Source organism: Rhododendron vialii, chromosome 8a (genome assembly GCF_030253575.1).
Source record: "Rhododendron vialii isolate Sample 1 chromosome 8a, ASM3025357v1".
Classification (NCBI taxonomy): Eukaryota; Viridiplantae; Streptophyta; class Magnoliopsida; order Ericales; family Ericaceae; genus Rhododendron; species Rhododendron vialii.
Genome location: NC_080564.1, coordinates 9,975,295 through 9,996,824, shown reverse-complemented (window position 1 = coordinate 9,996,824; position 21,530 = coordinate 9,975,295). Strand labels below are relative to the sequence as shown.

The 21,530-nt window shown below is 38.0% G+C and overlaps 2 protein-coding genes and 1 non-coding gene across 3 annotated transcripts; all 3 read left to right on the top strand.

Moving 5' to 3' along the window:
- Positions 1-3,433: 3,433 nt before the first annotated feature.
- LOC131336183 (metal transporter Nramp3.2) lies at positions 3,434-7,589 on the top strand. Its single transcript, XM_058371924.1, has 4 exons — positions 3,434-4,169; positions 4,773-4,909; positions 5,012-5,661; positions 6,898-7,589. The coding sequence occupies exons 1-4, from the start codon at positions 3,628-3,630 to the stop codon at positions 7,117-7,119; spliced, it is 1,551 nt and encodes a 516-aa protein (XP_058227907.1). The 5' UTR covers positions 3,434-3,627; the 3' UTR covers positions 7,120-7,589.
- A 2,527-nt stretch (positions 7,590-10,116) lies between these two features.
- Positions 10,117-19,164, top strand: LOC131336182 (aspartic proteinase 36-like). Its single transcript, XM_058371923.1, has 12 exons — positions 10,117-10,591; positions 10,682-10,802; positions 12,397-12,824; positions 13,176-13,332; positions 13,872-13,954; positions 14,037-14,133; positions 14,284-14,356; positions 15,307-15,498; positions 17,020-17,144; positions 17,287-17,388; positions 17,468-17,565; positions 18,493-19,164. Exons 1-12 carry the CDS (start codon positions 10,290-10,292, stop codon positions 18,662-18,664), a joined length of 1,950 nt encoding a protein of 649 aa, XP_058227906.1. The 5' UTR covers positions 10,117-10,289; the 3' UTR covers positions 18,665-19,164.
- Positions 16,516-16,623, top strand: LOC131299372 (small nucleolar RNA snoR100). Its single transcript, XR_009190758.1, has one exon. It is a non-coding gene; the product is annotated as a small nucleolar RNA snoR100 (small nucleolar RNA).
- Positions 19,165-21,530: the final 2,366 nt, after the last annotated feature.

The following is a 21,530-nucleotide window of genomic DNA, read 5'->3' as shown; positions in this document are numbered from 1 at the left end:
TTGATGCTTTACCATTCATAGGAGAAGATTTTGCGTGTCGGGCAGTATAACGGATGTGGTATCTCGTCGGCGATGTTAGCTGTTTAAGTATTTTTCGGGTGTTTCAGATTTTAGAGAGAGAAAAAGAGCAGAAAGTAGTGGGGTAAGGGCAAAGAGAGAAAATAAATCTGAATCGTTCAAACTACATTTGCACGGTTGAAATCGCAAACGAGCACCACCGCGTGGTATCCGCTCGGCATCCAAAAAATTCTCCCATTACACGCGAGTCCACTTGGGACTATTCAGAGTTTTGAATAGTTTGAATTTTCTAGTTATGTACAAGGTTACAAAATGATGGATTTGGATGTTCTTATCTTTATCGAGAGATATTTGAGATGTAATAAAATGAACAAAAGAAGGGAAACGAGACATTTAGATGAACTTTCAAAAACAAGAAATTTACAATTTTGGGTTTCTATTTGTTCTAATGATTTGGTATTTGAGTTTAGTTAACTCATACTAGCTAAACTAAACTCAAACATCCTAACGTTAAGTTCAATACGAACCTTAGAATTTTTTTTCCTGACCATATAGTGTGAGAACCCATTTGGGCCCATATCGGTGGATTATGGAAATTCCATGTGGTATATAATCGAACACGGCGAGCAATTGTATAATTTGAGATTAACAATATTTGAGCCACGTGATTAGGCTAAGAGTTAGGCAAGTGGGCTTACAATATGAATCGAGCACACACATAAGATCCTTATAATTTGTTGTCAGGGATTCACTCAATCAACTTTGGGGTAATTTTTTATCTTCGTAATCTTAGGTTTCCAAATTGTAGGATTATATTACTTAATTTAACCATAATGATTGGTTTTATATACTGTTGGAAAAGGGGAGCTCTTCCCTCAAGTCTGGCTTCTACAATTATGGGGTTAAAATATAAGTAAAATGACTAAAATCTGTATTTCAGATTAGGATATCAAAAGTAAAAGAAGACAAGGAAGCAGGGGGCAGCAGCATGTGTCCAGTTTGTGGGCCCACTCCAGTCTCGCTCCGATGATCGGAAGCGTTCACTTTGTAGAGCTCGTCGAGTAAAACCACTATGCAAAAAAATCAGCTTAATTGGATATCATTAAGTTCCTGATCGGAGCCCATATAACTCTCGGTCCATGGGTTACAGTGGATTTGATCCAGTGTTTCGGATCCATTCTTTTCAAGATAAAAAGGTTTTGATCAGGCACTTAATGATATCTAATTAAGCTGATTTTTTGCATAGTTATTTTACTCGACAAGCTCTATAAAGTGAACGCTTCCGATCATCGGAGCGAGACTGGGGTAGGTCCAAAAACGGGGCACAGCAGCCCCCCGCTTCCAGAAGACAAAACCCTTGAATCACCAAAAATATAGGGGAATAAAAGCCTTATCCTCTGCGAAAAAATAATTGTTACTTTTTATTTTGCATCAATTCCACTTTTTTCACGTTTGTTAATTTTGCTCTTTTTGGCTTATTTCAAAACAATTGGAGTCTCGATCATATTTTTAAGGGAAAAAAAAAATTTCTTTTTTTAGGGAAAACTAAGATCACATTCAATTTGCACATACAAACGTAGTGTCCTGTACTTTTATTTATGCAAAGTGTGTGTCGTGTGATCCCAACTCGTACTTAGATTTTGTCTGGGATTCCTCTCCTTCAGTTCTGTCCAATTTAATTTTTTGTGGGATTGACAAGGCTCCAAATAGTGATCGAAATCGTTCATCTTGTGGCTCATATAAATTCAACAAAACAAGAAATTAAAAAATTCATATTCAGTTGATACCGATTGACCATTAATTGAACCTCATTTATCTTGGAACAAATGCACTGACCACACTAAATCGGATCCATTTCTCTCAAAATAAATGTATTTGGATAAGTTATTGAAGGATATCAAATGAACTTGACTTTTTAACGATTGGTTAACTGACGAGTTCTACAACATATATATTGTTCCGAGAAATTATTCGTTGCCCTTGGAGTAACACCTCATTTTTGGCAGATGGTGCCTTAAACCAATCAAAACCTGCCTTTGAACTTTTTGTCATAACTTCTCCCACATCAACAACTCCCAACGGCCATACACCCAAACAACACAAACGGCAAAACAAGGGCGTCCTAGTACCCCTGTCTTTTCATAACTTCTCCCACATCAACAACTCCCAACGGCCATACACCCAAACAACACAAACGGCAAAACAAGGGCGTCCTAGTACCCCTGTCTTTTCAATCTTGACGTCCTTTGCTATTTGCTTAGCCTCCGAACCTCGTCTTCCAATAAGGTTGAAACATTTCAAGCGTAAGGCTAGGTCGTCGGTAGCATAGTAAACCGGCAAGACCGGGATCGTACTACAGGAAATTCGCAAAGTTTGGATGTTTCGTAAATATTTTTACCGATACTGGATTAAACTTATTTTTTGTAGAGACCACAAATAAAATATTTTAAACAAAATGAGCGACTCCGATCATTTTTTTAAGACTTAAAATGGGTCCAAAAAGAAATTTGTATCTACTGGTACAGATTTTTGATCTGTACCAGTAGACTTTCTGAAAATGATGTGTTGCCCAAGGGCAACGAATAATTTCTCATATATTGTTCCCATCATGGCATCATTGTAGCAACTTGCAAGTACGACACGCAACCTCAAAAAAGCAAACTGGACCCGATTGAATCGGAGGACGGTGAGAACTAGACCAGAGTCCTCCCCACCCACCTATCATTGTACAACATGTCAGCACATTACCCTTAAGTTCACATAATGGCTCAGGGCCTTGCGCTTGGGGCCGCGGCCTTGGACCTTTACATTTTGGCAAAAAATGGGGCACTTCTTGGCAAAAAATGAGGAACTTTTTTCTAAGATAAGTATATATATTTTGTGTGCGCAATTATAATATTGACTCCTTTGGTGATACAATGGTAAAGTATTTGCTCTTTCACATAAGATGGTTAGGTTCAAATCTGGATAGGGTATTTTTTTGAAGTGTCTTTTTGCAAAAAAAAATTTCCCTTGTCACACAAATTGGGATTGCTGTGATATATGGATAAGTATTTTTGTTTATTATTTTTAAATTAGAAAATTTATGTAGAACACTATTTTACAACTTGACTTAAGCATCCAAATATTTTGGGCCGGCCCTGCAACACCTTTCGAGAAGTATTTGGGTGTCGGGCAGGTCGGCAATCCTATTTGTCCAGACCTATTCTGGAAGGTTCGGATTTTAGAAAAAGAAAAAGAAGGAGTGATGGAATGAAAGAAGAGAGAATAAATTTTAATCGTCCAATAAATGGTAAAAAATCGCCGACGAATATCGTCACATAATAACTGCTCAGCATCGAAAAAGTTCTCCTCAACTGCACTCCAAAATGACAAAGCTATATAGTACTATCTCGATGCTACGCAATCTCATACCACGATTGTGCGGTCGCACAAACAGGAGAGAGAGAGAGAGAGAGAGAGAGAGGGGAAAAAGTGGACTGGTAGTTTCTTTCACAACTTCAATTCCTTCCTCCCTTCTCTCTAACGACAGGGGGAAAAAAAAAAAAAAAAACCAGAGCCCAAACGATTCCTTCCCTCGACATTTCCACCGCCGTTTCCCACTAAACGATGCCGTCTAACGAAGAGCAACAACAACCATTGCTCACCAAAACAGAGGACGGAGGAGGAGGAGAAGAAGAAACAGCCTACGAATCGGACGAGAAAGTTCACGTCATCGGCGTCGACGACGACGCACCCGACGACGACTGGGCCAAGACGCCGCCGTTTTCATGGAAGAAGCTGTGGCTGTTCACCGGGCCGGGCTTCCTAATGAGCATAGCGTTCCTCGATCCGGGCAACCTGGAGGGGGACCTCCAGGCGGGGGCGATCGCGGGGTACTCCCTGCTGTGGCTGCTGCTGTGGGCCACCGCCATGGGGCTCCTCGTCCAGCTTCTGTCGGCCCGGCTCGGCGTGGCGACAGGCCGGCACCTGGCCGAGCTGTGCAGGGAGGAGTACCCGAATTGGGCCAGGCTCCTGTTGTGGGTCATGGCTGAGCTTGCTCTTATTGGGGCCGATATTCAAGAAGTTATCGGGAGTGCGATTGCGATTAAGATTCTGAGTAATGGGGCTGTGCCTCTTTGGGCTGGTGTTGTTATCACTGCCTGTGATTGGTAATCTCCCTCAACTCTTTGAATAATTGGTGCGTTTTTTTGGGGGTTTTTCTTTTTAATTTTGAATACTATTTGGTGTGGATATAAGATTGGAGGTTCAGAAGTGTTTAGAGTTTTGTTCATTTCTTTGGTATTTTCGTCAGTTACTGAACATGATTTGAAAGGTGTTATGTTCTTACTGGCTTTCGTTGTTTCTATGCTATCAAACCCTAACTGGTTTCGCTCTTTGTCGTTAGTTGGAGACTGGAGTCAATAATCATGTGCTACTACACAATTGCTTTGTAATATTGGAGAATGGGTCTGTAAATTTTTTTGAACGGCAAAAAAATTTCATTAATCTTGAAAATGTTACAAGACTTAATAGGAGCAAGAAAACAACATCATGTTCAAAGATTTCTTGAGATTTATTAATCTTGAAAATGTTACAAGAAAACAAAAAAATTTATGTTTTTCTTTCTTTCCGGGCCAGAAATGGAAATAAGATTTCTTGAGATTTATTAATTTCCTTACATGTTCTTAGGAAACAAACAAAAACTACATGAATTAATTGTTCCGTAATTTCTGAACCTGCTCTAAGTTTGTTATTTTTGGTTTTTGTTTCAGTTTCATCCTTCTATTTCTTGAAAACTATGGTGTGAGGAAACTGGAAGCGATTTTTGCGGTTCTGATTGCAACAATGGCAGTTTCATTTGCTTGGATGTTTGGAGAGACAAAGCCCAATGGGGTAGAACTTCTTGAAGGTGAGAGTATTTTCATTTTTTCTTAAATCAGCAATTTCTTTACCGTCTGGCCATTCCTTTGTGTGGGACCTGACAAATTACCCTATGGGATCTTCTTTTCAGGTATTTTAATCCCAAAACTCAGCTCGAAAACAATACAACAGGCTGTGGGTGTTGTGGGTTGCATTATTATGCCTCACAATGTGTTCCTGCACTCAGCCCTCGTACAATCTAGAGAGATCGACCAGCGCAAGATTGGCCGCATTCGCGAAGCAATCAATTACTATTCCATAGAGTCCACTATTGCCCTTGCAATCTCCTTTGTGATCAACCTTTTTGTCACAACTGTATTCGCCAAGGCATTCTATGGTACCGAAATAGCCAATAGCATTGGCCTCGTAAATGCTGGGCAATACCTTCAAGAGAAGTTTGGGGGAGGTATACCAATTCTGTACATTTGGGGTATTGGTTTACTGGCAGCTGGGCAAAGTAGTACCATCACTGGAACCTATGCTGGGCAGTTTATCATGGGGGGTTTTCTGAACATGCGGTTGAAGAAGTGGCTCAGGGCGTTGATAACAAGAAGCTGTGCTATTATTCCAACTATGATTGTTGCTCTTGCTTTTGATGCATCCGATGACATGTTAGATGTTCTGAATGAATGGCTTAATGTGCTTCAGTCGGTTCAGATCCCTTTCGCGCTGATTCCCCTTCTCTGTTTGGTGTCCAAGGAGGAGATCATGGGAGTTTTCAAAATTGGCCCTGTCCTCCAGGTACATCATTACTCTCTCTCTCTCTCTCTCTCTCTCTCTCTCTCTCTCTCTCTCTCTCCTTTTTTTGGTGCTTTATAGTACATTATAATTCTTATCCTGAATCTAGTGACCCATCGTTTATGTTGCTTCAAAAATGGCCTTTGTAGGCTTTTTCTGGGGATTGGTAACCCCTAGTGTTTCCTTTCAGTGATTTTCTACACTGAATGGATGAACCTGCATATGCTCCATCTACTAGTATATACAAAATGTTGTAGTCGCCTTTAGTTTGAAATTTGTGATCATTTGCTACCCACGCCTCTGATTTAACATTCCTGTTACCCTGAGTTGGAACATGCTTCTTTTAATGCTAGAAGAAACAATGAATTGGAAATATAGTACAATGATTAGGTTCTAGCTTTATTTAATCGTGAAATTTCATGAAAATAATGCTCTTTATACAATTGGTAAAGTTCTGTCTGCTTGTTTGCCTTAATTGCTCATTTGTTAACGAATGTCTTGATTTTTCATGCATTTGTTACATTGCAAGTGGCCAAGTGATGCAGTTGAGGTTGATAGATTCCTGTTTTTTGGTGATTTCATCTTCGAAAATGGAGTATTCAGATATATTCCTATGTGCCGGATATATAGTTTCTAGAGTGGAGATTTTATTGTGATTGTACTTGGTACTTCGTTGAGTTCTTTGCATGGTAAAGAAGATGTGCGTCTTTTTAACGTGCTTACTAGAAATTTGGGTGCATCATTCCCCTGTGCTAGTACTCTTTAATAATACTGCTAATTGCTTTGTGAACAACCTTATCAGTGCTTTGCAAAGGTGGATTCATGCCTAAAAGATGTCTCGCTCTCCCTGTCTGCATCTTTTACGCAGCTGTAGAATACCTTTTTGGTCTCCTTTTCAGTAAAGCGTGTCCAAAATTTTCTGTTTCAAAGCACATACATGCAAAGAGAGCTAGAGACTGGGAGAGATATAATGGTGATTACATCTGTGGCTGCATATTTGTGCTCTCTAATTGCCTTTGTCATTGACATGGATTTGGTCGCTATTGTCTTTCCTTTTTGTATTCTGCTTTTGTAGTTTGTAGGTCTTATAAAACTCAATGAGAAAATAATAACGAATTTATTTGTTTTTATCATCGATGAACTTTAAGCTTAAGCTGGTGAAATTTGACTTGATTTTGCAATTGTAGAAGTGGCTTAATGGATTCACATTGTTTTCCATTTCTCTTTTCTTTTTGACAGACGGTGTCGTGGCTGGTGGCTGCCTTGGTGATCGTCATCAATGGATATCTTCTGGTGGAATTTTTCTCTTCTGAAGTTAACGGGTTGTTGTTGACCTCTGTAGTAGCTGCTTTTACAGCCGCATATGTTGCGTTTATCATATACCTTATATCACGGGGCATTACCTTTTCAAAATTGTTTGGCCAATTACCTGCCAAGAGGATAACAACCACAGGAAGCTGATCGATTTTTCCAACACGTAGTGTCAAATGTAAACTACAGATATGGGGGTGAACAATACAGGTCTTACATATATGCATGGTTCTGGGGATTAAACTTGGACTCTGATGCAGTGGATTTCGATTGGACCTGGTGCCCTTGGGGGGAAACAGTTGTATTCTTTTGTTGGTGGAACGATTACCTTGTTTTTAACTTCATTCCATGGATGATGGAAAAAACTGAGCAACGAATTCTGGGTAAGATCCCAAGCAGTGTATTGTGTATCATATGTTAAGAAAGTTGCTAGATGTAGCTGTAATACCCTTGTTCCAACAAACAGAAGGAAAAAAAATGCTGTAGTACTATGCCTTCTAATGGTTGGCATGTTGGGAATGTCCAACTTGATTTAGATAAATACTAGGTGCTGTTAGTCTATAGTTTCCATACACTTCCGATTTCTTTTTCATGTGGAGTGGAAATTTTATTTCGTAGTTTGTGCCTGGTGCGAGCCTCTTTTGCATTCGTCATTTTTGGCATGTAGGAATTTTCATTTTAGGCAGCTGGTGGAATGGAAATGGAAAATCACGAAATGAAAATGTCTGGGCTCAAATATAGTCTGAAATTTGTTGTGTGCAACATGAGAGGTTAAAAAATCTGCTAAGGAATGATATCAAAAGATCGACGAGTTTCCAATTGTTGTTCAAAGGTCTTTCTGGACAATTTCTTATCCAAGCTTCCCTCTTATAATTACTACTGCCATTTTGTGTTGGTAGTAGTCCTTTATCAGGATTCCTTCATCTGAGTATATTTTTCCTGCTTGGTTATGAAATTAGGCAGCAGTTACGATAGAAAAATTCTACTCAGGATACATCTATAATGCTTGGTTTAAAACAGCACACATCTATAAAGCTTGGTTCAAAACATCACACGTGAAACGTTATTCGAGATAAACTACGCGCCTGCAACCCTGTTTATTGTGTGTCATTCTATTGTTCGTATCTGTTGGCTTATTGATCTCATCTGATCGTGTGCTTTGAGGGTATGAATGATTTCTGTAACTGCAGACGTCTTGACTAGATTTTCATGTTTTTTAGCATGTTGTATGGATATTTCATCTCATTTGAATATTGCCAGAAATGAAACTCTGCATACGGTGATCTTAGAAGCTAATGATTGGTAACTTTGCCTTTGTGATAGTAACATTTCACACCAAATCATGGGTTCTGAAAAAGCTTTGAATCGTATCACAGTGACTGCTCTATTATGATTCATTATGTGAAGGATCTCGAGCCTGTCTCTCTCACCGAATGCAGCAATGCTTGTCTGAAGTTCCAATCAAATTTTTGTGCTCTGTTGCTAGGCTTGCTACAAATACTGATTTTCCAGTGTCCGGGTAGGCGGGTAATAAATAACCTTTGAGATCCATAGATGGGGAAAACGTTACCGTGTCCCACGCAAAGGTATGGTTTAACCTGTTGCAGCTTATGTTCAGTCATAAACTAGTTCGGAGATCTCTTGTGTAACAAAACAAAAAAACTCCCATCCTTCACCTAATGAAAGATGTCCTAAAATACTGCCTTCCGGGCCTTACTCCTTTGGCCATCACTCTGTTCTAAAGTTCTGTGAGCTCAAAGCAGACAACCTCAAGGTTAATCTAATGAATTTTGCCCATGAAAATCTGTCGTATGAAAAATATTGAAAGCAAATACAGAGGAAAAATGATATGTTCGGGTGGAATGGGAATCACCTGTGCAAATTGCTTTACGTTATCCGTATTCTGAAAAAATTAACTTCTTCGAAATAATAATGTAGAGTACACTATCTACCGGTTCATTATCTATTTATGTGAAATTAGATTGAATCAAAGTCTACAGGCATTGATGGTGAAAAACATAAAGACAGAAAAACATAAAGTATGTTGTTGAATGAGTTATTGGTGTTTTTAATAATCAAATTTAATGTAAAAGTCCCCAGGCAAAAAAAATTTGTTGGTGTTTGATTTAAGGTTGTCTTTTGGGGAATCCTTTTACTTTACTTTTTTTTAATGTTTGAAAATTTGTCTTTCGCAAACAATTTACTCCAAAGTTCCATCTTTATGCATTTGATGGTTGGGTACTGCTGAATCTTAAAGATTTGTTTGCACACAAAATATTAAAGTTAAGGGCATTTTCATCTAAAAATAATAAAGTTTAATCTTTCAAAAAAACCCAATATATTGTACTTATACAACATCCTATACTAGTAACTCGTTTAATAAGAATTAACACATGTCTTTGAGGCACGTATTAACAAAACTCAAAATTGATTACCAATTAAAAAAATATAATTAATTTTTCATCGTGTTAGAACAGAACGAGGACTATTAAATTAGGGCAGAAGTAATTATACAGATGTAAGCTGGCAACTAGGGCTGTAAATGAACTGAGCCGTTCGTGAACTGTTCAAGGCTCGACTTGGTAAAGGCTCGTTCGAGTTCGATTCATCTACTAAATGAACCGAACCTGAACCTCAACTTTAGGCTCGTTTCATAAATGAGCGGAACATGAACGCAACAGTATTCGGCTCGATTAGGCTCGCGAACCTGAAGTATATGTGTATCATGGGGATTTTATAGTTATATAGTAAAAATTTTAAAACTTGTACAAGTCTAAACGTTTACAATTACTAAAAATTTACTTATGCATATGTTTTTATATGTATATGAACATATTTATGTACATAATGAAAATTTTATTTGCAGTTTTAGACCTGTATAAGAACATAAAAATATGATATTATTGAATCGTTAAGGCTCGTAAACAAACTCGAGTTCGACCCAAAACTGGGCAAGCTCGGTTCGAGTTTGGCTCGTCATAATTTTCATTGAGTTCGGCTCAAGCTCGAGTTCGCTAAAAAACTTAATGAACGAATCTAAGTATTCTAATATTCGGCTCGATTCGGCTCGTTTACAGCCCTACTGGCAACGAAGATTATGATAATCTTGTGTTTGAGTTTTTCCATGAATTAATATGAGATTGCTTTGAACTGCGTCAAGTCGGGTTGGGAAGTCTTTTTCTTCGGCCCCGCTGGTATCACCTCGCCCGGAGGAAAGGAAAGCCCCTCTCTCTCTCTCTCTCTCCAATTCCAACGAGGAGAGAGAAAGAAACCTCCTAGCCTCTTCACTTCTCTCGCTTTGGATCTCTCTCATTTCCTCAATGGCGCGTCCAACGTCACGTTTCCCCGCGACCGTCTTGATCCTATTTTCCTTCCTATTCAACCCCTCCGTCGTCCTTCTCTCCTCCTCCGCTCCACGTATCTCCGACGAATCCGCCTCCCTCATCCTCCGACCACCCCACGGCGGCGGCAACCGCCACACCATGTTCCTCCCCCTCTTTCTCTCCCCCCACGGGAACTCATCCGCCTTCGCAGGCGTGAATTCCCGCCGCCATCTCCACGGATCCGACCCGCTACGGCCCAACGCCCGCATGCGCCTCTACGACGACCTCCTCCGCAACGGGTAAAACCACTTCCATTTGTTCATGCGTACGTAACTATGTGTATGTAGATATGGTGGAGTATTTGAATTGAATTGGATTTGATGTTGCAGTTACTATACCACAAGGCTGTGGATCGGGACTCCTCCGCAGAACTTCGCACTAATCGTTGATACGGGGAGTACTGTTACTTATGTTCCCTGCTCCACTTGCGAACAGTGTGGCAGACACCAGGTGATTATCTCACTCTTGGATGTTAAAAGTTTTGAAAACTTAAAAGAGTCATGTAATCATGTCTAAGACATGGAATTTTAGGTTTTAAATTTCGTCCTCTCTCCGAGCAAAAATCATGGCTCCGTCCTATTACTCACATAGTGGACCTAGCTCGACATTACAATCATTTCTTGCATTTCCATTTAGAGATTTAGAGTAAATGGTCCAAGTTTTCACTAGCATAATGAAATACCTGTATGCCCTCCACCTCTAGGAATGAATCCCATGTTTCAGATCGTATTCTTTGAGTTTTCAGATCCTATCTCAAGTCTTTGAGTTTAAAGACCAGTCTTCTCACATTGTCATCCATCATCCAACTCTCTCTTATAGTTATCTTCCGTCACATTTTGTCTCACTCTTATGAAATTGGTTAAGGAATAACAACACAGTCTAATCTATTAGAATGAGGAATCAATTAGAGACAACAATGAATAACACGGTGCAATAATAAAAATCAATGCACCTTCTTGATATCCTTGCACTAAAATCAGACGGCAATGCATTCGATTTGATAAGGATATCAAGGAGGTGCATTGGTTTTTTATTGTTGTATTGTGTAATTCACCGTTGTCTCTAATAGATTAGATTGTGTTGTTATTTCTTAACTAGTTTCATAAGAGTGAGAAGATGTGACATAAGATGACTATCAAAGAGAGTTGGATGACAATGTGAGAAGATTGGCCAACTCAAGGAATTGAGATATGCTCTAAAATGGGATTCATTCGTGTGAGTGAAGCTGTGAAGGGCATACAAGTATTTCGTTCTGGTTGTGAAAACTCATAATATTTACTCTAAATGGAAATGCAAGAGATGATTGTACTGTTGAGTTAGGTCCACTATGTGAGAAATAGTCTTTGGAGGGACGGAGCTAGGATTTACACGGAGAGAGGCCAAAATTTAAAACCTAAAATTCCATATGTTGACATTATGACATGACTCTTTAATTTTTCGTTACATATACTTGAAATTTAAGCATGAAATTTGAATTTAAAAGCAATTAATAATTTTCCGTGTTTCTGTTTAAGTGGATCAATGTGGATTGGACTTTTACTTGAGGCGTGCACTTTAATGTACCTAATAAGTAATTCAATGCTCAATTCGCTGGGGTGGGATGCCGTAGAACCAACCTTTGTAACAATGTAATTATGAGAATGATGTATTCTCAGTTTCATTTCTGAACTCTGGCATAATGTGATTGCTTGCTGTGATTTTTGTTTTAACATCATGATTGTACACTATTCTGTTTCTTTCGGGTAACGGTACATGACATTCGACATCCGCTTCCTTATTGGATACTGTTACAACCAGATGAAGGAATGAACGTTTTCTCGAAATTATGTTTTTGTGCAAGCTGTTTGGTCATATATTTGGCCACAATTCGACCTGGATTATGGATCGAAAGGAATTTTTTACACAGTAGATGCTCAATTTGTTGTTTAGAAGTGTTCAAAATACTTGAGTAGATATGTATGCAAAGATCAATAGCCTTATATTCTTAAGATTTTACATGCTTCATTTTTTGTCTCTGTGTTGAGTCGCATCAATTACTCACCAGGATCCAAAGTTCCAGCCCGAATTGTCAAGCACCTACCAACCTGTCAAGTGCAATATTGATTGCAACTGTGACAATGATAGGGTGCAATGTGTTTATGAGAGACAGTATGCCGAAATGAGTTCTAGCAGTGGTGTGCTTGGAGAGGACATTATGTCCTTTGGCAATGAAAGTGAGCTTGTACCCCAGCGTGCTGTTTTTGGTTGTGAAAATGTAGAAACTGGCGACCTTTATAGTCAACATGCTGACGGCATAATGGGTTTGGGTCGTGGTGATCTCAGTGTCGTGGACCAACTAGTTGACAGAGGCGTGATAAGCGATTCCTTTTCTTTGTGTTATGGGGGGATGGATATTGGTGGTGGTGCAATGGTTCTTGGTGGCTTTTCTCCCCCTGTTGCCATGGTCTTCACCAATTCTGATCCTGTGCGCAGGTATGTTTTGTAATATTAGTCTTAGATGAATAACAGTTACTGTATGGCCCTGTTTGTTTGTCCGGATTAGGGCATCGTACCGAACTACAGCTCTAAGGGGAACACATATCTTGTGTTTGTTTGGACTTCTGCAATCAGGATTAAATATCCATTGCTTGTTATGTCCCACAAAACATAGGATATACAATGCTATGGTGGTGCGGTATTATTATCTTTTCAAAATCAGTCCACTGAGCTTCCTTTTGTCCTATGCAATTTATTTTTTCCCTTCATTGTTAGTCCGGTTAAACAAACAGGCCCTATATGTTGGATACATCTTACACATTTACTCTAGTCTTGGGATGGCAACAGTCCATATTACAATATTGAGCTGAAGGAGTTACATGTTGCTGGGAAGCAGTTGTCTTTGAACCCCAGAGTTTTTGATGGAAAACATGGAACCGTCCTGGATAGTGGCACTACTTACGCTTACCTACCAGAAGCAGCATTCCTAGCATTTAAAGATGCTGTAAGATCCCCTTAATTTAAGCTCTGCATCTTCAATTTGTTTTGTCATTTGAATTTTATTTAATTAATTTGGTTTCTGATGGTGCATCTAAGTTCAATGTGTGTTTTTGGCTGCCTCAGTCCTCACATATGGGTCTATGTAGCCATTCTGTTTGTGTGCCTGCATGTGATAAATCATGTATCATCTGCACATTTATGTGTCTGTGTGCAGTGCACTGTGTGCATCCATTTATTTGTGACCCGCCATTTGGTATTTGCTGAATATTGGTGCTTTCTTTCCTATTCGTATATAGTTTGCTCTTTGACAATTTGGGGCACTGTTAGTTTTTCCAGTTTTTCTATTAGGAAGCATCATTCCTTGCTAATTCAACAATTTTATATTAGCAATTTATACTTTAATGCTAAAAAGCTCAAGTTGTGCTTTAGCTTATCATTTGTGTTTTTCATTTTTTTTTTGCCACATTCAATTATACAGGTGGCCATTGGCGCTTAATTGACCTCCATATTTTTGTCATGATATTTTCTGGTGTTTGTATTCAGATTATAAAAGAACTCAGTTCTCTCAAACGGATTCGTGGTCCTGACCCCAATTATAATGACATTTGCTTCTCTGGTGCTGGGAGGTTGTATTTGTATTCTATTAGTTTGCTTTCCTTTTGTCTTTCGGGTACTCCCTGTAATGCCTAACCTTTATGTTTGGTCCAGTGACGTCTCAGAACTCTCAAAATCCTTTCCCACCGTTGACATGGTATTTGGCAAGGGACAGAAACTGTCACTATCTCCTGAAAACTACTTGTTCCGTGTAAGCATCTGAGCTCTTCTCTGTTATTGTAACTGGCCCTCGTGAAAACAACATATTTTGATGGGCCTCAGACGTCCTTGCAACTGTTTATTTGATATGCAGTGACTGATTTTCTTTCTTTGCTTTATCTTGTTACATGTCGGCATAAAGCATTCAAAGGTTCATGGTGCCTACTGCTTGGGTATTTTCCAGAATGGCAAGGATCCAACCACCTTGTTAGGAGGTATTTTGTGATTTGCCAAATTTGTGAAAAGCAAATTCTCAGCAAAGTATTTGTGCCTTTTTTATATCCGTTGTCATGAGATGTGCGGGTATAATTTGGGTAAATAGCCTAATTAAAGGTTAGTAGACAAATATACCAAAAAGCATGCAACAACACCAAGAAAGGACATTGATTCAACTTGATCCGGCGAAGTTTGGGCAATGGTTAACAAACATCATTGTGAAAGGAGATTACAGCTACGCAACTTTTTCCCCAGAAATTATTTAAAATGTAGCCAACCTTATCCCGAAAGAATTAGAAACCTAGATGCAAAACATTGGAAGATGGAACAACAGCAGTATAATAGCAAAATCCTAACAAACAAATTGTGGTGCCTTTCCTAACAATCTCCTCAAAAGATTAAATCATTGACAAATATCCTAATAAAAAAACAACGAGAGGGAATTGTCAAAGTTTTTTTTTTGTTTCTTAGAGGAACAATAAGAGAACTCTTAGAAGTAAATCGAAATTTATAGTTCAGATTAAGAGAAGAATAAAAATCAAGTGAACGGAAAAAAGAACACAATCCTGTCTCACAAACATGCTTGTCCCCCCTCCTAACTTGTGTACAGTCCAAATTCTCACTTGTTATCATTATGGTGCTAAAAGGAATTCGCTTTCAGATCAGGATTAGGAAACTCTTTTGCCACAAAAAAGGGCCCATATACAAAGCATTAGGAACAGAAGATTAGCGTGGTTCATGTTTCACATACCATAGAAGTACGTAACATGTGAAGAAGATGGGATAACTGTCAAAAAAGAAGATTAGAAATTCAAAGAAGAAGAAGATGGAAAAACTTCCAAAAAACATGAAGATAAGGAGTTCAATTATAGACTTGTAGTTCTATCTTTTGATTCCTATTTTAAAGTCAGCGCTCTTGTGATTTTGTTTTTGTTTATAAAACTTGTAGGAATCATTGTCCGCAATACTCTTGTGATGTACGACCGTGAGCATGATAAAATTGGTTTCTGGAAAACTAATTGTTCTGAGTTATGGGAAAGACTTCACATTGCTGGTACTCCACCACCCATGCCGTCAACTTCTGACAGCACAAACTCAACTGCACCGGCTCCTGCTGGACCCCCACAGCATGATTTTCCTGGTAAAATAAGCTGCGCCTTTCAAAAGACCCTTGTTGAACTCAACTTGTGTGAAATTATAGCATTTTGGTTGATTTTATAGCCCTAAAGCACTTCTTATTAGTTGTTGCATTGGTGGTGCTGTCCATGGTTTGTTATTAGAGCTAAAATTGCCTCCATTAGTGGTGGAAGGAAGAAATGTCTATGCAATATAAATCTAGTTTTCCCAGCAGGAGACAGCTTACATCCTTTCTTTACTTTTCTTCAATAAACTTCTTTCTTAGTCAAATTCGATAGTAATTTTTTCAATTTGTTTCTTCCAAATTTCCATTATTGAAATTCATGGTGGTTGGGAGATTAAGAGTATATATTGTGATACTCATACTGGTGGTTGGGAAATTCACAAGTTCTCTTTACTTTTCAAAAAGAATTTTTCAAAAGATTCCCTCTACTTCCAACATTTCTCTCTCTATCTCTCTCCACTTATTACCCCTACTGTTTTTCAAAAAAAATTTCAAAAACCAAACCAAACACAGCATTTTGTTCTGAGTTATGGAAAAGACTTCACATTGCTGGTACTCCACCACCCATGCCGTCAACTTCTGACAGCACAAACTCAACTGCACCGGCCCCTGCTGGACCCCCACAACATGATTTTCCTGGTAAAATAAGCTGCGCCTTTCATAAGACCCTTGTCTAACTCAACTTGTGTGAAATTATAGCATTTTGGTTGATTTTATAGCCCTAAAGCACTTCTTATTAGTTGTTGCATTGGTGGTGCTGTCCATGGTTTGTTATTAGAGCTAAAATTGCCTCCATTAGTGGTGGAAGGAAGAAATGTCTATGCAAAATAAATCTAGTTTTCCCAGCAGGAGACAGCTTACTTCCTTTCTTTACTTTTCTTCAATAAACTTCTTTCTTAGTCAAATTCGATAGTAATTTTTTCAATTTGTTTCTTCCAAATTTCCATTATTGAAATTCACGGTGGTTGGGAGATTAAGAGCATATATTGTGATACTCGAACCGATGCTCTGGACTATCAATGAAGGAAGCATGGTAATGTGCACAGAAATTGAATTGGGTCTCTTGGCCTGCTCTCTTTGATGCCATTTGATTTTGATTTGGGGGTATGGTTCGCAGCAAAATAGGTATAGGGGGCCACTGTTTTAGTGGTTTTCTGAGAGCAGCCACTTTGAGCATATTGCTAAAGGTTAGGTCTGTCTCCAATCTTCCCCCACGTATACCCCAATGATTGGGGACTACATGGGTTCTGTTGTTGTTGTTGTTGTGTATAACTTGATTTGAGTAGGTGACCCTGTGGAGGCTTCTGTGTAGTCTCTTAACCAATTTTTCAATATTACTGGATGTTAAATGCTTACATTTGGAATCCAAACTGAGCTCAAACTAGCTCTTGCATTTTGAAGCACATGACAAAGGCAGTTATTTGAAGTGTGTGATTTGACTTTATCCACATCTATGTATCGTAAAATTCCTTCTTGAATTGATTTGATGTGACGTACTTTCACATGAACTTTGGTGTACAGGACAGTTTCAAGTTGGACTAGTGACATTTTACATGTCTTTGAGCGTCAAGTATTCAGACCTGAAGCCTCATATGACAGAACTTGCTCAGTTCATTGCCCAGGAGTTAGATGTTAATACTTCACAGGTAGCTTTGATAGAGACAAATATATCACCATCTGATAGCAGCTTCTTGTTCCACATTTAATCTAGTTTGTTTTAGTAGTCAGATATTGTACATTGAACTGTGTCTTTACCTCAGAGTGCCTATCTGGCATGTATCTTTTCAGATCCAGTTACTGAATTTTACAGCTAAAGGAAATGATTCCCTGATAAGATGGGCCATTCTGCCAGCAGGATCTACCGAGTACTTTTCTAATGCCACTGCAATGGTAAGTTTACATTTCAGAATTGGAAAGATTGTGTATAGAAAACTGGAATCATTTGCTTAGTAAATATGCTAATTGGCAGGGTATTATTGCACGGTTAGCTGAACATCGTGTCCAGCTTCCTGATACTTTTGGAAGTTATCAGTTGGTTGAATGGAATATTGAGCCCCCACCGAAACAGTGAGTACTATTCACCTGCTGCAGTTCTCTTTTCAATATGTTCTCATTTTATGTTTTTATGGATCTCTCTCTGGATAGGGGAATTTAGAATAGGCTATTGGAATTGTTAGTATATGTTTCGTACGAGTTCAATTCAATTTTGAGCAGCTACTTTAAATTTGGCTTTTACATGCACGTTCTCCCTTTTTCCTTTTCTTTTTCTATAACGGGTTTCCCTTTTCACTCAATTTTCAAGGGATGCTTCTTAAAATATCTTTGAAGGGTAGGGTTTGTACATGTTTTCCAATAAACTTAAAAGTTATGAGAATTTTTGACTTAGGCATATTACCTCTTTACCGATGTCTTGGTAGGTCTCTCTCTCTCTCTCTCTCTAAGTAAGGCTATAATAAGAAACGCATGAATTGGTTCTAGGGGTCTTAAAGAGAGAATGAATTGGTTGTGAAACTACTAGTGAACTCACTTATCTCCCAAGAGGAAGGAAAGCCAAAAAGAAAAAAGAAAAAGAACCCGGAGACAAACATACAAGACAATAGGTATGGTTGGTTTCACGAAAATGTTGTTACAATAGAGAGTGATTAGATCTTGCGCATCATTTCGCATTCCAAACAACAATGATTAGTGTGTGAGGGATCTAATGTCTGTTTTGCATGTAGAAGCTTCAACAGTAGTGAAGTAATTATAATAATACAAGTTGTTATACTTATTAACGTGTACTCTTCTTCCTTTCACATATTCATTGCCCCCATCCACGCAACCCCCCCCCCCTTCTGTTGGTTATTTTGCTGCTTCTATTCCACCTGTTTTTTTTTACTACACTAGGCAAACCGCTGTTTGCTTCCCTAATTTATAGAGATTCACATAATATTTTTCAGGTCATAACTCCTCCCTTTTTTTGTTATTCATATAAACGTCTTCGGTATGATGCAGGACGTGGTGGCCGGAACATTACATGGTTGTGGTCGTATCAATCGTTGTTGCATTAATTCTTGGATTATCAGCATCCGGGGGATGGATTATTTGGAGACGGAAGCAACAAATGCTTAATTCATATAGGCCTGTTGATGCTGTTATTCCTGAGCAAGAACTCCAGCCTCTGTGAACGCAAGTTTTTCTTGGCCTTATACATCATGTATAGTGCAGTCTAGCATTTTTGGCTCCCAAGTAAGGATGGTTGATTTCCGAAAGCCCAGATACCAAACTGATCAAAATTTCGCCAAGGGAGGATACATGCAAACTAACCTTTCAGGGCTTTATATGATGATTTATTAATTGAAATAGATTTGCAACAGGGAAATTGCTTACATGTGTGAATATTCTGAGACATCATAGAATCAAGGTCTGATCAATAGGCAAATGGTTTTTCACTTTTGGAATTTCGATCCGAGTGGCTACTCATATACAGTTGTAGGAACATGTGTAGTAAGGCAAGGAACTGTGCTGGAAATTACAGAAATTTGATCCTTCTTTTTATTTTATAGAATTTGTTAGGGCTGTTAGGCCTGTATTTGGATAATTGTTTGGGGAATTTTTAGGAGGCTTGTCTGCGCTGCAGGATTTTCCATTCCGTATTTTATTGATGTTTACTGAATTTTCTGGTCAGCTTCTCATCGAGTTCTTTGAGATTAATGATATATGTAGTAGACCGAAGTCCCCAATGTATGATTAGAAGACAAGAGAGTGGACGAAGAAAAAATGACGAATTTGGACGCCCAAGGACAAATAAATGGCTTTGCCTTCTTTCTTTTTTTTGTGCGCCAAATTTGGCTTGATAAATGGCAGTCATTTTTTCGGTTTCAGAAATGCCGACCATTGAAGCTCATTTCTTGAGACTAATGCCAAATAATGATCCATTGAAGCTCATTTCTTGAGACTTAATGCCAAATAATGATTTTGGCTTGAGAGATGGCTTACCATTAGAGATGTTCAAAATAGGTCTGGCCAAATTATTAGACATAATGCATTAATTTGTGTAAAATGGGTGTACTTGTTAGAATGATTAGGTAGCTAACCCCAGGGATTGCCTGGGTGGTCAAGGTGCGAGACTTACACATTTGCTTCCTTCTAGTTAAGGTCTAAGATTTAAAACATTGCAAGTGATATTAACTCTTTTGAGGTGCGGAGCTTTGCATTGGTTTTAATTGAGGCTCCCACAGTGGATGAGGGAATGGTCTTTCAAGATTAGTGGATGTGTGAATGAACTAGCTCAGATACTTGAGTTATAAAAAAACAAAATTGGGTACTTGAATTGCTATTCTTGTTGCTTTCGATGTTAAAAATCAATGACATGGTATATAACATAGAGCAATGTGCCATCCTTATAGTTTAAACAAAAAAAACCTCGAAGTAATCTAGTAGGGTAATTAATTTGAAGAATAAATACGAGCGTACAACTTGATTAATAACGCAATAGTAATAAAGATAAATGACACTAGTTTTAAGATATGAGATTTGATTAACGATTTGGGTTTTCCTTCATTTAAGTAAAAGTCGTGCCAACGGCTCATCCATTGACACGACTCGGGCATACGTGTTTTATTTCTGCCTTCAAGCTAATTTTCGAGATAAACAATAGACTAAACAAGCCGAACAAAATGAACGATTCAAAATAACTATTTAAACTTGACATGAGCCAATGCCGAGAGCTGAACAGGGTCCCAAATCCCTATTAATAAATACTTGAATTTTTCACTCTCGCTCTTAATTTTAGTTCGCTATAATAGTTGCCAATAGTTATAAAATGACCCAATGATAAAAAAAACAATATATATATATATATATATATATATACAGTTATTTTCAAATAAGGAGGTCATTATTTTAGTTAAAATAAGGACCTCCCCATTTCTCCCATTTTCCGATTGAATTTCGATGATCCGAGCCGCTCAATGTGTTTAGAACGTGATTTTAAGGGTACCCGCAAGAAATCGGCAAAAAAAATGACCGGGAAGGGCTTGATTTGAGCAGTTTTTATTTGAACCGTTTGATAAAAACATAACAAAAACTGCTCGGATGAAGCCCTTCCCATTTTTTTTTTGTCGATTTCTCGCGGGTACCCTTAAAATCACGTTCTGAATACATTGAGCGGCTCAGATCATCAAAATTTGATCGGGAAAGGGAGGTCCTTATTTTATTAAAATAAGGTGGTCCTTAGGAGAAGGGGACTCATATATATATATATATATATATATATATATATATATATATAATGACCGTCCATGCCTAATACAGAGTATCATTTTTAATGGGAGCTGCTATTTGCAGCCCTTTATTTTCTCTCATAACCCACTACATTTCTGTAGATGGTTGTTGAAAATCATACATAACATTTCGGTAAATAGCTGTTGAAAACAAGATTATATTTCAGTAACTATACGTCGAAAATATGTTCAACTTTCGGTAAACAACTGCCGAACATACATTTTCGATAAATAGCTGTTGAAAAAAATATTATATTTCGGTAATTGGATACTGAAAATATATCTCAATTTCGGTAACTAACTGTCGAGTATAATTGAAATTTTTTAACGAATTATGAGAGAAAATAAAGGGCTGCGAATAACATTGCTCTTTTTAATAGTTTTTGTGCATCTGCTAGACAAACTTTATTTATTTATTTATTGATCAGTATGAACTTTATTCATATATGCGTAGTTGCTTTTGCATTCTGTTTGGGAGTATGCATTTTATATTTTATTTTTTATTATTTGTTTGGTCTTTGTCCTGACCGTCTCCGGTCCGTTTCTTGTACTTTCTTTTTCTTTTTATTACTCCTCCCGTTTGGATTTAATTGTTCTTAGTTCTATTCTAACCGGTTAAAAAATAGATTATATTTTTAAATCTGTAATGAATTTCATATCAAATATGGATATTGTATCATAGATCTTGATTAGTTCTATAATAAAATATTTTCAAAATCAAGTAAAATATTATAAATTAAAAGATATAATCGATTAAAAAATGACACG

Excerpts from the sequence above, each read along its gene's own strand:
- LOC131336183 (XM_058371924.1), top strand. The coding sequence starts at position 3,628 with ATGCCGTCTAACGAAGAGCAACAACAACCATTGCTCACCAAAACAGAG. Across the intron at positions 4,170-4,772 it reads GTTATCACTGCCTGTGATTG|TTTCATCCTTCTATTTCTTG; the intron begins GTAATCTCCCTC and ends TTTTTGTTTCAG. Across the intron at positions 5,662-6,897 it reads AAATTGGCCCTGTCCTCCAG|ACGGTGTCGTGGCTGGTGGC; the intron begins GTACATCATTAC and ends TCTTTTTGACAG.
- LOC131336182 (XM_058371923.1), top strand. The coding sequence starts at position 10,290 with ATGGCGCGTCCAACGTCACGTTTCCCCGCGACCGTCTTGATCCTATTT. Across the intron at positions 13,955-14,036 it reads TGCTTCTCTGGTGCTGGGAG|TGACGTCTCAGAACTCTCAA; the intron begins GTTGTATTTGTA and ends TGTTTGGTCCAG. Across the intron at positions 15,499-17,019 it reads CCCACAGCATGATTTTCCTG|GACAGTTTCAAGTTGGACTA; the intron begins GTAAAATAAGCT and ends TTTGGTGTACAG.